The sequence below is a fragment of the Chiloscyllium plagiosum genome, unplaced genomic scaffold (genome assembly GCF_037043375.1).
Source record: "Chiloscyllium plagiosum isolate Xiang-an unplaced genomic scaffold, Cpla_swu_hap1 HiC_scaffold_19, whole genome shotgun sequence".
NCBI classification, from domain to species: domain Eukaryota; kingdom Metazoa; phylum Chordata; class Chondrichthyes; order Orectolobiformes; family Hemiscylliidae; genus Chiloscyllium; species Chiloscyllium plagiosum.
In genome coordinates, this window is record NW_028270157.1 from 55680908 (window position 1) to 55699172 (window position 18265).

The following is an 18265-nucleotide window of genomic DNA, read 5'->3' on the forward strand; positions in this document are numbered from 1 at the left end:
AAGAACATACCTATTAAAGAAAAGACAGACAAATGGAGCTATTAGTCTAATGGATTCAATGTTGCACTTGAAGCAATTATTTAAACACATATCATTTAACCTGTATTATAAGCCTTATGGAAAAGAGAAGGTATCAGTCATCAAAGGATATATTTGTCACAGTTGAAGTGCCACAACTGGGGCAATTATTTAGTCTTTACAGCATAGCAGGATATTATATGCCAACTGGTCAGCTTCTTAGAAAAGACCCACTTACATTGCCCCACCAATAGGCTGAATCTCAAACTCTGAAGACTGTTCCTTGACAGTGTCAAACAGCTTGTTCCACCACCTACCATTACCTTTGAGTGAGATTCTAATTTGTTCACAATTGGGGACAGTTGTGGAGTTCATTACAATTAATCTTGTGTAAGGACAAGAATGGTTTTTTTTTTGCCTCAGCTATTATCTCCCCTGCTCTCCTGGGAGACACTGATATCTTCCTGGTCTCTTTTGAATTAACAGCTATTACGAATGAACCTTGGCAGCGAATGCCAGTAGACTGTTTGATTACAGAGCGAATCATGGCTGATCTCTATCCTGCCCTCACCTATAACTTTAACCAGCTTGGCCAGTACGGTCCCTGCTCACTGGATAAACTTACTGGACTATCAGGAAGGGTTGGTGTGAGACACTCATTGCAGTTAAGAGAGTGGAGATGCTCATATCATTTTCCTGCGATTGGTTTAAACTGAGATGTAAGAGATTAAGGAATGCATTAATCTACAGCCCCACGATACTCCTCGAAAACAACTACCTGAATCTCTCATTATGGCCAGTGAATTCCACAAGTGAATATCTGAGCCACTAAGTTTGGGAAGTAGGAAGGTTTGGTTCTCAGGCTGAGTTAAATTTGCTAAACCCAATTTGAGCAAAGATTGGCGTGCTTGCATTGGCTTCAGCAGCTCGATGGTAAGTAGGGGAAAGTACATTAGGCTTCCTGCTGCTGATGCCTGATTACTTGATGGCTTTGCATTGCATATGTTCCATTAATTCTCAAAATGAAGAGGAAAGCCATCACACAAAAGATTAATCAAATTTGCAGAATCTAAGATGGCTAATGAAACTGATTTCTGGTCAACATACAGTGATGTTCAGTGAAATATCGGTGTGGGGTCGTCTGCTGAGGACAACATCTGGACTCTTGTGCTCTCTGTGCTGATTTAACTACATGAGAGTTATATGAACAATGATCCTCTGGGTGAAATGTTTGAGAATAACGGTATAGGTAATTAAGCAAGGAGCTGATGGCTTCTGAAAAGTAGATGAAAACAGTAATCAACACGAATAAACCTAAGAATATTATCATGAAATGTTAGGGTAAAATTCAGGTGTGTCTGTTTCCATATTGAGAGAATTATTAATTGAGGTTAGTGTATCTGATTTTTACCCTTCCTCATTTCCAGGTTATCAACTCTAACTAGACAATCATGTTGAAAATTTACCACATTTGTTTGACCAACATTTTAAAAAAATTACAATAGATGGAAATGTATTCGAAGAAGATTAAAAGCAACACTCTGAAGACAATAAAATCACGCAAAGAGAGATATAATTTTCAATGGTATGGTACATAATAAACAAAACAATGCCAAATTCTCATTCTCTTAGTATGGTCTCCTGCATATACCATGATGAGAGTGCTGCAAGTTGATCCTTAGTTTAGATAAAGCTATGCAACCTGATATTTACATAGAACATAGAACATAGAAGAATACAGCGCAGTACAGGCCCTTGGGCCCTCGATGTTGCGCCGATCCAAGCCCACCTAAACTACACTAACCCACTATCCTCCATATACCTATCCAATGCCCTCTTAAATGCCCATAAAGAGGGAGAGTCCACCACTGTTACTGGCAGGGCATTCCATGAACTAACGACTCGCTGAGTGAAGAACCTACCCCTAACATCAGTCCTATATCTACCCCCCCTTAATTTAAAGCTATGCCCCCTTGTAATACCCGACTCCATACGCGGGAAAAGGTTCATACTGTCTACCCTATCTAACCCCCTAATCATCTTGTACACCTCAATCAAGTCACCCCTAAACCTTCTTTTCTCTAGTGAAAACAGCCCCAAGTGCCTCAGTCTTTCCTCATACGATTTTCCTTCCATACCAGGCAACATCCTGGTAAACCTCCTCTGCACCCGTTCCAATGCCTCCACATCCTTCCTATAGTATGGCGACCAAAACTGCACACAATATTCCAGATGCGGCCGTACCAGAGTCTTATACAACTGCATCATGACCTCAGGACTCCGGAACTCAATTCCTCTACCAATAAAAGCCAGTACGCCATATGCCTTCCTCACCGCACTATTTACCTGGGTGGCAACTTTCAGAGATCTGTGTACATGGACACCAAGATCCCTCTGTTCATCCACACTACCAAGTATACACTGGAATGTACACTGGAATGCTTATGACCTTGTATGTGTATGTCCACATTCACTCAGATCTGATTTGACTGGTCAGTGTTGAGATAAACCTTAGCCTTAATGACATTTACAAAACCCAATAGCAAGCACAGCTTCCATTCTCAACCAGCTAGCTTGGAATGCTAAATAAATATTCCCTAGGGGACCATTACTAACAAATATGTTGAAGTGAAGTGGTGCATTCTGAGGCAAAGCACCAGCTCAAAAGGCTGCCTCATGTCATCCTGGTTTTTACATCAGTGACATTGAGAGGAGCACGGGAGAGGATTACTATTACACTTCTGGATCTTTCTAATGGGAACTATGGCTGAGATATTTCACAATTCACTTCAATTGTGGTCTGAAAAATTCAAAATTATCTTTGCTGAAAGGCTCCTTATGATGAATAAAGTAATAAATAAATACATGGGTCTAAGGAACAAATGTCTTGATAGTTTGATTTTTTTTAGATCTTGCAGTAGTTACCACCTTAACAGGAATAACCTTCTATAGCACCTGGCAGAATTACTGAAAAACTCTATAAACGTGGCACAAAACCCACTTCACTTTTGTCCTTTGAGGCTTAGGAAAGATCAGTAAGTGATTTCTAAAGTCATCTGTAGTTCTAAAACCATCACACTTCAGAACTAATGAGAGATAATTGTACTTGCATTTATAGAGGGACATCATCTAGGTCTACAACTCAGAGAATAGCATGATAGAAATTAATTAGTTCTTTCAGGATAGCCAATTTCAGCAAACATGCAATTTCAAAAAGGCACGCTGGATGTGAGCTTATGAAAAATTGCCTTCAGCTGCCACTAAGGCGAAAAGATATACAAGAACTTCTGACAGTTTCATATTTTTTCAGACAATGAAGGCCTGTTGAATGCAAGTATAATATCTAAAAATATTATGCAGTCTACCAGATAACATTGCTTTAGTCATTACATTTTTACAAGTTGTGTGTGGAGATTTCCATTAAAGATCATTTAAATGAAGATTAGGAGTTGTATAATTGGCTACTGATTCATTATTATCTGGATTATAGTATTGCACAAAGTTAAAATGACCCCCTCAGTGTTTTGAGGAATTGCATTCCTTCACTCCTGGAACTTTTTATGGGGTTTAAATAGTGCAAAGTGATAAATGTCTTCAGGCCAGAGGCAAATTAAACTTATTTTTAAAGCCAAGATCTATAAACGTGTTAAATAAAAGTATATATTGCAATTGAAAATACTAGAAACTAGCAAATAACTTACAAAATCTTATGCTTGCCAGAACAAAACATGAAATATTTGTTTTACAATTTAAGATGGCCAAACGTTAATGTTGGGAAGAAATCCACTTGGAGAAATAACATGGGTCAGTGAAAAAAACATCAGAAAGTAGACAATGGCATAGTGAGATGAAATGATGTGCTGTTCAAACAGTCTGTATTTAAGCCATTCCCCATGATACATTCAGGCTACATGCAAAACATGTAGCAAGATTGGGAAGCTCGTCAATAAATAATCTCAGCTGCATAAATCCAATCCAATTGTAAGTGTGGGATGATTCTCTTAAAATGGGTTCAATGGTGCTTTCTCTGAAAGTGCAGATCTAATGAAGCTTTTGACAATCTCCAATTAAAGATCTTGGATTCCTTCAGAGCTGGTAATTTGTCTGAGAAATAGTAGAAAATGGACATTCCTGGCAGCTGCCCTTACCATATCTGATATTTACTTTAAATTTGGTCAAAAATCACCAGATTATAGTCCAATGGGTTTGTACGAAAACACGAGCTTTCAGAGTGTTGTTCCTTCATCAGGTGCTGGTGAGTGTGGAAGACCTTAGACACAGAATTTATATGGAAATGATCAAAGGGTCATGCAAACAAATTGAACACACTTCAGATGGCTCTTAAATCTTTAATCAGTCAGAAGGGAGGTGCAGGTTTTGATTGATTAAATCTCAGAATTTCTTTCAAGTCACTGAGATAACTTCAGGTGTTTTCAATATAAAAGAGGTGACACTTCCGGTCAGGCAATGTATTTTAGGCATGAGATCTTGTTTAGAGTCTGTCTGTGTCTTAACCTGGAGTCAGACTGGTTCTTTTTCCCAAGTAGGAGCTCATAAAATGTCACATTGACTGACTGTGTGCACACAATGTGTAGACTTCAGGTTAAGACCTCCATTCTGACAGATTAAAGATTTAAGAGCCATCTTAGATGTGTTCAATTCGTTCGCATGAGTTGTATGACCTTTGACTTTTTCCTTATACATTCTGTGTCTAAGGTCTTCCTCTCTCATGAGCACCTGATGAAGGAGCAGCACTCCAAAAGCTACTGTTTTCACATGAACCTGTTGGACTATAACCTCATGTCATGTGATTTTTGACCTTATCCAACCCTGTCCACCAGCATCTCCACATCATACTTTGAATTTATAATTCAGTGCATAAGACCTTTAAGTCAGGTATCTATCAACACATGTCTCAAAGTGTAATATATATGCAATATAATATATAAGTCTCATCTCTTTCATGACTTTGGGAGTGATGCTGAATAAGATTTGAGTGCTGGTTTAAAACAGGAATATATTTCTTGCTGGTTTTCTAGACAGAGGTCAATAGAAGCAGCTGGATGCTCTAACAGGTAAGATGACAAAGTTGGAGTGTTCTTCAATCAAATCTATCCAGTGACTTTGTGATATATTTCATGTAGTTGACACTGAGATCGAACTACATATTGATGTTAATTGATTAAAGTGCTTTCTCTCTTTAACAAGGGAAATAGAAAAATTGCCCCCATAATATTTAACTACAATACTGAAAGGGGAATCCATGTAACCCCCCTTAACAGCAAAATCCATTAGACTAACATGCCAGTGTGAGACTTGCCAATATTAATGTGAAAGGAATGATGATGAGAAAAGATGATACAAAGGAGATAACGTACACATTTAGTACCACTGATTAGGATGAATTATTGTAAGACATTGTACAACAAGCTAGTTCCTTCACTCGGTATACTACAGGGTTATTTCTGTATGAGTGAAATATCAGTTTAGGTTTCCACATTACATATACAACAAGCTGGAAATAGTACAGTGATGCAATCTCTTGTGATAGGTAAGCTCACAAGTTTGCTCCTAATACTCACTATGGGCAGAGAAACACCATGAAAAATAATACAAAAATTAATAAATACATTAACTCATGTAACACAGTCTCAGTTCTGGAGAGCATCCCCACATATGTAACTGAGAGTGGCAGATGGGATCAGTTTGGAAATCAATGTCAACATTTAACAACATGCAGGACAGCGGGTCTCCAAATGCTACTTATCCCTCTCAAGAAACTATTTATGGCGGTATTTTCTCAGCATGCCTTGCAAGGGTAGATACTTACATCAAACATATTTTCTATATACATTTCCTCATTGACCTTGTCCCGAAGTATGTCCTGGTTCTGCCTTACAAATGTGATGTAGGTGTCTGCTAGGTCCATTCCAGGTTGCTAGAATGAAATAGATGAAAAGAAAATCTCATTAATGTGATTTGTCTTGTTAGATCTGCACTTGTGTTCCTTATTCCCCGATGTTTTGATTTAATTTTATTTATTATTGTTACACGTACTGAGATACAGTGAAAAGCATTGTTTTGCATGCTATACAGGCATATCATACCATTCCTAAGTACATCAGGGAAATAGAACAGAATGCAGAATATAGAGGTTTGTAAAATCATGAGGGGCAGAGATAGGGTAAATAGACAAAGTCTTTTCCCTGGGGTGGGGGAGTCCAGAACTAGAGGACATAGGTTTAGGGTGAGAGAGGAAAGATATAAAATGGACCTAAGGGGCAACTTTTTCATGTAGAGGATGATGCGTGTATGGAATGAGGTGCCAGAGGAAGTGGTGGAGGCTGGTACAATTGCAGCATTTAAGAGGCAGTTGAATGGGTATATGAATAGGTATGGTTTGGAGGGATATAGGCCAAGTGCTGGGAAATGGGACTATATTAGATTAGGATATCTGCCCAGCATGGACAAGTTGGACTGAAGGGTCTATTTCTGTACTGTACATCTCTATGACTCTATGTTTGGTGAAAACTAAAGAATGGCTATCAATGGCAAGGTGACTTTAGGCACCAAACATGTGGAGGTCTGAGAGCAGACCTCATGAATGCTGATCAGAAATTTTGAAATGAAAATGTAATCACAAAATTGTATGGCTGACTGTCCAATTGGTTACAGCCAATATGGCATGATACATAAAAGGAGTGCTAGCAGGCTTAAAAGACTGCTCTTTTAAAAACTGTGAATGTTGGAGTTCTGAAACAAATAAAAACAGAAATTGTTGGAAAAGCTCAGCAGGTCTGGCAGCATCTGTGGAGAGAAAACAGAGTTAATGTTTCAAGTCCAGTGAGCCTTCTTCAGAACAGATAACATTAATTCTGTTTGCTTTCCATAGATACTGTCTAGAGTGTGCTGCTGCAAAAGCACAGCAGATCAAGCAGCATCTGAGGAGCAGGAGAATCGATGTTTCAGGCATAAGCCCTTCATCAGGAATCTGATGATTCATTCCTGATGAAGGGCTTTTGCCTGAAACATTGATTCTCTTGCCCTTTAGAAGTTGTCTGACATGCTGTGCTTTTCCAGCATCACACTCTCGACTCTGATCTCCAGCATCTGCAGTCCTCACTTTCCCTCTCCACAGATACTGCAAGACAAATAAAAACAGAAATTGCTCCCAGACCTGCTGGGCTTTTCCAACAATTTCTGTTTTTATTTGCTTCAGAACTCCAACATTCACAGTGTTCAGAAAAATTAGCCTTACAATTTTAACTGTCTTTAAGTGATGCCTTAATTCTTGTCTCACAAAATATTTGTATGTATAACATAGAAAACTACAGACACTGAAGAGAATAAGAAACATTTCTAGATATTGGAAAATGTTGCCAGCCATTTAGCATTCACGGTAAACATTTGGAAACAAAACAGAAAGCTTACATTCATACATAGCACATTTGTTTCCCTCTTGGGATATCCCCAAGTGCTTCAAAGCCAACAAGCTGTATTTTTGTATGTAGTTTAAACACAATCATCTCTGCTGCACTACATGGGTACTGCTTCAAACTAGAAGTATTGGATCATAATTAGATCCATTTATACAGCGCCAGTGACCTGAGTTCCATTGCACCCTTGGGTGACTGTCTGCATGGAGTATGCACATTCTCCTCGTGTCTGTGTGGGTTTCCTCCGGGTGCTCGGGTTTCCTCCCAGTCCAGAGATGTGCAGGCTTGGTGGATTGACCATGGTAAATTGCTCATGGTGTCCAGAGATGTGCAGGCTTGGTGGATTGACAATGCTAAATTGCTCATGGTGTCTAGAGATGTGGAGGCTTGGTGGATTAGCTATGGGGAAATGCAGGGTTACAGGGATAAGTTAAGGGGAGGTGGGTCTGAATGGGATGCTCTTCACAGGGTCAGTGTAAACTCAATGGGCCGAATGGCCTGCTTCCACACTGTAAGGATTCTATGTTTCTAACTGTGCATACAGAGGGAGTCTGTGCATTATTGACAGTGAAACCCAACAATTCCTAATGGATGATTCAACAAATGAGTTGCAAAGTAGTGCTGCCACTCATGATTACCTTGATAACGTCTATGATGGTGGGAGGAGTGGACTGAACATCCTTTCTCCAATAAACACTGAGGAGGGGCCACTTTTATTGAATTGCATGACAGATAACTGACAAGAGATAAACCCTCAGCATTACTTATGTACACAGCCTGAAGCAAATCTCATGGTCTCTGCAAACTTTGGTAGGAGGGGCAGCAGTGAGCACAATTAAAGCAGTTATGTTGGAATAATAACCCTCATAGCTTTCATTGTGTTCAGCCTGCAGAAGTAGTAAATTCACACCAGCAACAGGCTCAGATTGAACTGACACTTCACAAGCCAACTAATCAAGAAATCAAAAGCAAAGCCATGAAAGAATGACATATTCAAAACAAATGGCAGTGAGTTCACTGGGATGAATGCAAGAACTTGCAGAAATGGGGAGGTAGGGATCAGAGAAGCAGAATGACAGCAAGTGAAGAAAAAAAAAACACAGGATAATAAGCCCCTAGGTTTTCATCCCAAGGAATAGCCTGCAGTGAAAATGGTGGATGTGTATGAAAATTATCTGTTTTATTGCCCATTTTAACCCTAACCACTCAAAAGCCAGGATTTTCAAATTTTTAAAGTGGGCTGAAGTTTGACACTTTTACCATCATTTGCTAAATTTCATCCCAAATTGATTGACAGACTTGCTGTGTCTTTTTTAAAGTAAATTTAAGACAACACTCTCCTTACTGCTCATCCACCTGTCACAGACAAGGAGACATATGGGCATTTCACACCTTGAGAATAGATTTTGTCATGCAGTCTGCAGTCTTGAGACAGTAACTAATTATTACTAGAACATACACAACTTGGATGGATTCACAGCAGCAGCTGCTGACATTTACCAATTAGAATTACAGTTCTTTAAAACAATTTATTCTATATTGTAACTAGCACAGAGTAATTATTTATAATGAATGGCTATATGATACATCCCTTATTAGTGCACATCTTGAAAAAACTGTCAAGTTCTCTAGTTTGTCAGCAGGTACCAAGATACTAAGATAGGAAGCAAACAATTCTTTCATTATTAACACCATTAAACTCCATAGCTCAGCTCATCAGATTGCGCAGGTCACCTTTTGTACTAAAGTAAAATGAAGAGGAAACAAATTGCTTTCTCACACTGAGTTAGCACTTATTAAAAAAATACAAACAACTTGAACTTTGATCTCAGTTCTATCATCTTATTTTTCATGCACTAATGTGTGAATGTCCATGGGAACAATCAGTATGAATATTTTTACGAAATGCAATCAGGATGATGTACAGAATCTGAAGTGTAACGAGGCATGGTGGGGTGGGAGGCAGCATGAGGAGGGGGGTTTAAATTAGTTATAATTTCTCTGCTAAGTATTGAAGACACAAAGACCTCAATGACAGGTATTGCTGGTTAGTTTTTGTCTATCCTCTTTTCTAGATCTGCCTTCCACCACCCAATAAACTGTTAAGTGTGATTCCAATTCTGTGCTTGTGAAGTCATTCTGTCCAAACCAATAAATTGACTCAGTTGAGAAGTGAACAGTACTAGTACTGAAACCAAGTGTACAATAAAAGCAAGGTGTGGGGTGAGTAGAGGGAGGGACGAAACCAAGCGTCTAGCCACATTTCATACCAGTGTTTGGGAGGTGAGCTGGAGTCACAGTGAAAGTCCAACCAATGCCAGATTGTAACTTTAGATTATCATAATTTCCCAACAATGGTATAATTACAACATGAGCTATGTTTCTGCTCTCACTGCATGGAGAGTGAAACTTGTGATTGCAAACTTTCAGTTTATCTGAAACAGCATTGTCAACCTCCATCAAGGTTTGGTTAGGGGCCAATTAGGTAGGCAGCTGAGTTTGTAATCTAGTTTAGATCTCCTGTAGACAGTTAGTTTAGAGAGGATGGGACCATAATCCAATGCAGTTGCAGCTGCTGAAGGACTGTAACCAGTATTTAAAGGAATGTCCCTTAGAGGACACAAGTTGGGGTAAGGTTTCCAGCTGTTGGAATAAGATTGGAAGTTGGGAATGATTATATTATGGAAGATTCAGATCCTCTTTCTTGATGCATCATGAAGTGTTGTCTTTGCTGCATTAATTGGATAGGGGGTGCAGTGCTGTATTTAATGCTTCAGAGCACCTTAGTTGACAGCAGTCAAACATGTTTTGCAGCAGGTTTGCAATGTACACCTATATTGTAAAATTTGGGAACAGAGGCAGATGTTCATGAAAAGATATTTTGTGCAAAGTCAGCTCATTTTGACAAGATTCATAGTGGGTTTCTCAAGCACTGGTTGTCTGCAGCTGTCAATGCCCCAGATATGTCTGACAGACGGAAAATGTCATACTGTTTTGCCAATGGGGACCCGAAGGTCCAGGTAGACTGTGGGTGCATGCAACTGCTGCCATGGAGTGTGCCCTGAAATGTTGGTGTCTGGTAGCTAAGCTGGAGGAATGCGTAGTGAGTTGGAATCACTATGTAACTGTTCAGATTTTCATGCTGAGAATGGTCACCATCTAATTTCTATCTGGCAGGTTGGAAAATGGGAAACTGTACATCAGTCAGATGAGATAACATAATAATGAGAACGTATTGCATGCCACTGTGTCCAAATAGGCTGCACATTGCTCACTAGTGAGAATCTTACCTTGGTTTCCAACACTTGATAGGAAAATGGGTTTTTCGTTTGCTTTTAACATTGGGAATCTCCTTACTGCTGATACTATTTAATTTCCCCAATTTTATCACCATTGTTCAGGAGCTGGAAAGGCTATGCCCCAGGTTACAGCCACAAAACCATAGTAACATTTACAAAATAGATGGCTTAAGTATGCATGGTGCAAAGTGATGGCTGTCAATACACAGGTTTTCTACTCATCTTTGCAAGACCGTCCCATTACCTCCCACCTTTTTCCAATGCTTACTTATTAACATTACAACTGAAATTCCAGATACACTGACATCTACTCATCCAGAAAATTGTTGTAGTTACAACCTAGTCACAGGATAAATATTTACGGTCATACAGGACAGGCTAGAGACTGAACAGATCTTTGTCTCAGTTATAGCTTCTTCCAAGTTGTTGCTTGGTAATTCTAAGACCTTAGCCCTCTTTAAAATGGCCTATCTCAGCACCAATTCAGAAGATAATGCAGGAGCAGTGAGACTTAGGGCTGTTATTAGTCTATCCTGTTGGCTCTTATTCCTTTTCACTCACTGTTGCATAGCCATATATAAAAATGCAACAAAACAAACAGGGCATCAGTCTTGCCTCCTTCTGAATTGTCAATGTGGCTCAGTTGATAGCACTGTCCCTCTGAATCAGAAGGTGCTTTTGGACAATAATTCAAAAAAGTGTAATTAGCGGTAAAGCATTTTGAGATGTCAGGTGGTTGAAGTAAGTTGCTATATAAATGAAATTCTTTTATACTTACTCATATGGAGACACACACTCAATAAGCACATATAATCCAAGCACGGTTTGAATTCATAATTTGGAAATAGAAATCTAACTCTTGTTCTTTTAGGTCATTACAGTTTGAGATAACAAACTGCAAACATTTCCAGTGATCAGAAATCTCCTCAGCACTCCCTCTCACTATGCTTGTCAGAGAATTGATATAGCAACTTTACAAGTGAGGAGGACCAAATATCAAAAGTTACAAAAACATTCCAGTCCTCCATGAAGGCACAGCTCAGCATGTCACCAAAAATTTAGACAAAACTGAAATATTTTCAACCATTGCCTGCAGAAGTCCTGAGCAGATGATCAATCTTGGCTTCTTCTAGAGGTCAGCTTCATTTGCGGCATCTACTCTTAGTTCATTCAATTCAGTCCAAGTGAAACCAAGAAATGATTGAGCATACTGGGCACAGCAAGGACTTGGGGCCCTGTCAACATTCAAGCTGCAATGCTGATGATTTGTAGTTTAGAGTAGTGATTTTCCACCAGTACGTGTACCATGATAGGGTGAGAAGTGTGCTGTGAAATTATTGTGACTCGGCACTGCTTTACCTGATGTTGAGCTCACATCCATGCTTTCGATCTCTTCCAGAGCCACACTGTCTATAATTGAAGGCAGCATCTGCTCCCATCTACTATGAAAGCACAAATCTCCAGAGCTGCAGTACATGGATGTCTGATACCATTCATGTCGGGGGAGTTCTGAAGATTCAATAGACCTGAAACTTTAACTCTGATTTCTCTCCATAGATGCTGGCAGACCTGCTGAGATTTTCCAGCAATTTCTGTTTTTGTTGAAGGTGGATGGAGCGTTTGTCCGTGGAGCAAGATTTGCGGGTGTTCCTCTCAACAATTCCTTCCCACATCAAAAGGCTTTGCACACACTGGCAGGCCCAGGTTTCCAGCTAAACTGCTGTTTACTCTACTTGTGGTTTGCCCTGATCCATTGTTCAAGAAATAGTTGAATTGAACAGATTTTGATAATGTGTCTGTGCTCATGGTCAAAGACGATGTATATTTTGCCAGTGAATCTGAAACATTAAGACCATAGCCGTAGAAAATGCAAGTAAATGTGACACTTATGAGCAATCAATTCAGCTGAAAGAAGTGGGTGTGCCGTGGAATTGTTTGTCTCATTGAAGTGTGCCTTGATATTGAAAAGGTTGAGAGCCACTGGTCTGGAACTATCATTGCCTCTATCTAAGCTGTTCAAGTGCAGCTAAAACACCGTCATCCTCCTGTCAAGCTGGGAAACGGCTCAGTTATGCTCTGGTCACATGAAACGGGATAAATCCAAACTGGCCAGTTACCCTGACATCAGTTTACACCTCATCACTAGCAACATTAGCAAGATTGTGCTACAAGGTGGCACTTAGTGTAACCTGCTCACTTACTTCAGTTTCAGTTCAGCCAGGAACATTTAGTTCCAGGCCTCATTAATTATTTGTCAAAAATGGTTAAACAAGAGCTGAATGCCAGAGGTGCATGAGAAAGACCATCCTTGACATCAAGGTTGCAGTTAACCAAGTAAGGCATCAAAGTGCCTCATAACATTGAAGTCAAAAATCACACAACACCAAGTTATAGTCCCAACAGGTTTATTTGAAAGCACTAGTTACTCAGGTGATGAAGGAGCAGCGATCCGAAAGCTACTGCTTCCAAATAAACCTGTTGGACTTTAACCTGGTGTTGTGTGATTTTTAGCTTTGCAGAAGTGGGTACTGCGGATGCTGGAGATTAGAATCAAGATTTAGAGTGGTGCTGGAAAAGCACAGCAGGTCAGGCAGCATCCGAGGAACAGGAAAATCGACGTTTCGGGCAAAAGCTCTTCATCAGGAAAGAGGACAAATTCCTGATGAAGGACTTTTGCCCAAAACATCGATTTTCCTGCTTCTTGGATGCTGCCTGACCTGCTGTGCTTTTCCAGCACCACTCTAAATCTTGATTTTTAACTTTGTACACCCCAGTCCAACACCAGAATCTCCAAATCATGATTTACGTTGAAGTCAGTAGGAATCAGAGAAAATCTCTCCACCCACAGGAATTAGCACAAAGGAAAACAGCTGTGGTTATAATCTCCTCAGGCCCAGACAATCATTCTAAGAATTCTTGAAATCAGTATCCTAGGTCCAACCACTTTCAGCTACTTCACCAATGAGCTTCCTTCCATCATAAGGTCAGAAGTTGGTGGTGTTTATTGATCAATGCTAGTGTTTAGTTTAATTTGAAACTTTTCATAAAGTCCCAGTTTTTGCCTGCGTGTAACAAGACCAGGGCAACATTCAGGTTTGGGCTTATAAGTGCCATACTACAGAAGTGCCAGAGAATGATAATCTTCAACAGGAGAGTATTTAACAATTCCCATGATTCAATCCGCTACCTTTATGGAGTACCCCAGGATCAATATGTTGGTAGAGCTGGGGCTGTGGAGAGGTTAATACTGGCTGAAAACTCAATGTAAACAGTTAGGTCAATATTCGCCCCCAAACTGTAAATATTCACCACCCACTTCACCTTCAACAACATAATCTACAAACAAACCAACGGCACACCCATGGGATCTCCGCTATCAGGATTCATAGCAGAAGCGGTAATGCAAAGACTAGAACAAACAGCCCTACCAACCATCAAACCAAAAATCTGGGTCCGCTACGTAGATGACACCTTTGTCATCACAAAACGAAATAAGATAGAAGAGACATTTAACATCATCAACAACACCCTCACAGGCATAAAGTTCACCAAGGAGGAAGAAATCGACAACAAACTCGCATTCCTGGACGTCACAGTCAAAAGAACGGACAACGGAGAACTACAAACCTGCGTATACAGAAAACCGACAAACACTGACCAAATACTTAACTACACCAGCAACCATCCCAACACACACAAACGAAGCTGTATCAGAACATTATTCCAATGAGCCACCACACACTGCAGCACAGACGAACTTCGGAAAACAGAGAAGAACCACCTATACAACGTATTCAAGAAGAACGGATACTCAAAATATACAGTCCGCAGATTCCTCAAGAACAAACCACGACAAGCAGACCAGACACCGCCAGAAACCCTAACCACCTTACCATACACGAAAGAAGTTTCAGAAATGACAGCCAAACTACTAAGACCCCTTGGAATCCTAGTAGCACACAAACTCTCCAACACTCTCAAACAAAAACTAATAAACTTAAAAGACCCAGTACAACCCATGGACAAAACCAATGTCATCTACAAAATTCCATGCAAGGACTGCCACAAACACTACGTAAGACAAACAGGAAGAAAGTTAGCTACCAGGATACACGAACACCAGCTAGCCACAAAAAGACACGACCCTCTCTCCCTCGTAGCCCTCCACACGGATGAAAAAAAACACCATTTCGACTGGGACAACACATCTATCCTGGGACAGGCTAAGCAAAGACATGCCAGAGAATTCCTAGAGGCCTGGCACTCCAACCACAATGCCATAAACAAACACATAGATCTAGATACCATCTATCAACCCCTCAGAAAATGAACAGGAAATGACATCACCACAAACTCCAGGAACCCCATCCAGGACAAACATATAAATAGAAAGCAGGAGACAACAGCTTCGCTTCACTTGGAGGTTGACACTGATGATGTTACCTAGCCAGGTAGTGAAACGTCTGGATATCAAACCTACAGCTCAGCGAGCAAACCTACACCCTAAACCTCAACCTGAGCTACAAACCTTCACAAACCTTGCAGAAATGTGTATGACTTGCCAAAACTTGTCCATAACCTGCAAACATTAAGCCAGGAGGGCAGTGGAATACTCTCCATTTGCCTGGATGAGTGCAGAGTCAAAATGTGTGGTGCTAGAAAAGCACAACTGGTTAGGCAGCATCCGAGGAGCAGGAGAGTTAACTTTCCAAGCAAAAGCTCGTCATCATGAATGAACTTATGAAGAGCTTATGCTTGAAATGTCGACTCTCCTGCTCCTCAGATGCCAATTGATTGGCTGTGCTTTTCTGGTACCTCACGTTTTGGCTCTGATCTCCAGCATCTGCAGTCCTCACTTTCTCCCTGGATGAGTGCAGTCACACAAATTAAACTTGGCGCGTTTGAGGACATTGCAACTCATTTTAACAGAATACATTCCATTATATTAAATGTAGACACTCTCCATCACTGATGGACTATGGGAGCAGTGTCTATCATCCACATGATGCACTGCAGCCACTCACCAACATTTCCTTGATTGTACCTCTCAAACCTGTGACCTCTATCGCAAGGAAAGCAGTAACGCATTGGGGCATCAGCCTAGATTTTCAACTCTTCTCTATGGAGAGAGATTTGAATCCATAACCCTTTAATACCTGCTTTACACTCCTTTCAAAGGGCAAACTGTTGAGAAATACGAGATTGAACCAAATTCTTAACTGTCTTGCGATATCATAGAACATATGATGGCATTTTAAAATTTTTTTTAATATTGATAGGAAAATAAATTTTTGTACATTTTGTACAGGTACACTTCAGGTCAGAATTGATTGTGTGAAAGGGAATCTTTCCCATTTTCTTAACATTTTAATCCACGTTCTGTGCTGGCAAGGCAATAACCCACCAGCCAAAAACTCTCCTTCCAGCATATGCTTCCTTTGTTAAAGGAGATGTTGGCTCTTATACATCTCCAAATCTTTTCTTTGCTGTACTAACTGGTAAAGCAGCAATGGAAACAGCAGTTATAATAGGGAGTGACCTCCATATTGTGTTGCTAACCTTTCCATTGCTGCCCACATCGAACATAGATAGAGACGGAGATCCCTCACTAGGCTGCAAGTTTTACTGACGATGTTTTTAATTGCTGATGCAATTTTCCATTTGTCCCTTCAAGCTGCTTGCCACCATTTAGGGCTTGAACTCTGAACTGTGCAAGTCCTTCAATGGCGTTTAGCAGTTGGTTATGAGGGTAATTTGCCTCACCCACAGAGAGGGAATATCTGCACACTTGTGTGTTTCATCCAGTGACCTGGTCCAGCAATGTTAAGGCTAATCAAGCATGAGGCAATTGAGTGGTCTGACAGGCAGCACTATGAATCAAAGGTTTAGGTGCTTGAGATTGAGCAGTGGGGCCCAACTCCAGCAGAATTCTTCTTCTGCAGACAGAGTAAGTGAAACCTCTGACTTTCCTTTCACATACTGGTGATCTGTTCACTGAAAATTCTCTTTCCACCCATCACCAACAAATTTGAATATATGCTACAACATGGGGCCTGAATCCTACCAAATTTCAGCATTGTGCCTCATTGATACCAAGCAGCATTGTGCCTGGGGAGTCAATTATTTCATCCTGTTTTCACATCCAATCGATCCCTATCCAGTAAAATCAGAGTGTGTCAGATCTTGGTTGGGGGTGGGGGGGGGAAAGAAAGGGGCTTATAAACTCTTCAGCATAGCTGAGGAAGCCTCTCAGTAAACTGATTTACCGACTGATGTGATTTATGTCAAAAAGTGAAAACACAAAGATTCAGTAAATGTGAAAAATGTACTTATATTTTGACTTGTTCTGACCTTAAAATGGCAAGACCTTGTGCAGTAAAAGACATTGAAAAAATATTGGGAGTTACCTTTGGAAAAACTCAGTAATCTTTTTCTGTTTCACATGCTGTGCAATAAAGTCTGCCATATTGTTAATACAGTTGAACTTGCTCACTGTGCTCATGCTCCTTTGCAAAATCCTGGAGCATCGCTACATTTCATCATCGAACGTTATAGAGTGATCTGGTGAAAGGCAATTAAACAGTCCAATTTCATCTGTGTTAAAAAAGGCATGTACTCATTCACGATGTAGGCAAGACCATTTTGTAGACACTGCTGCCGTACCCTCACCACTTACAGAAGTCAATGCTGTGCCTTTTCCTGATTGGTCCAGCCATACACCGCTGCAGGTAAACTCTTTCTGGCCCACCAGTAATGGCTAAGTTCGCTCTGATTAGCTCACGTGGTCAGACGACAAGTGAGCATGGGTTTGGCTATTCCGGAGTCACCAATCCATAACTTCTGTTTATCATGTGCACCCTTCTACGGGATTTCCCATTCTGCCCGTGGAAATGGGATTCCCATTCTGCCCGTGGAAATGGCAGACAAGATGAGTTTCAGGACATCTTACAATATCGATGTATATTTTAACTAATAATTTGAAATATAGTGTTATTTGGGAAAATAATACCCCCTCATATCATTTCCCTGAAGTGCATACAAATTGAAATTGGTCAATATATCCTAAGCAGAATTTCCATTAACTTGGTATTGGTAGGCACAGTATATCAGGGGGATGAAAATGTCTTGAGTGTTAATAAATTTGAACCTTTGTCTAATACTCCTGTACATTGAAGTGAAAAATCAGGTGTAACACAAATCAGGTTGCTATCGCACTTTCACCTATTTTGTGGGAATTACCAAATGCAACTTTCTATCTCCAGAGTTCAATATATAAAGAGATACAGATCAGCCATGCATTGTTAGAGATACAGATCAGCCATGCATTGTTACACCATTGGGTACGAATAAGCTAGATGTTAAGAGTTCCCTAACTGTGGTTTATTTCTGAGCGCAGTACTTGCCTGGACATAGACATCGAACGTTTTAACAGCTTATCTCTATTTGACTTCTGATTTCTTCATTTTGAAATGAGCTCTGTGAACTTCTGATTATAGGATGTCCAACCCACTT

The 18265-nt window shown here is 40.2% G+C and overlaps 1 protein-coding gene across 13 annotated transcripts in view; it reads right to left on the bottom strand.

The window, feature by feature from the left end:
• Positions 1 to 18265, bottom strand: part of cadps2 (Ca++-dependent secretion activator 2) — a 718900-nt gene that overhangs the window by 36921 nt on the left and 663714 nt on the right. For all 13 annotated transcript variants that reach the window (XM_087997417.1, XM_087997409.1, XM_087997412.1 and 10 more), the window contains one exon: positions 5849 to 5956. In XM_087997417.1, coding sequence (XP_087853543.1) covers positions 5849 to 5956 — 108 coding nt within the window. The remainder of the gene's footprint in view (positions 1 to 5848; positions 5957 to 18265) is intronic.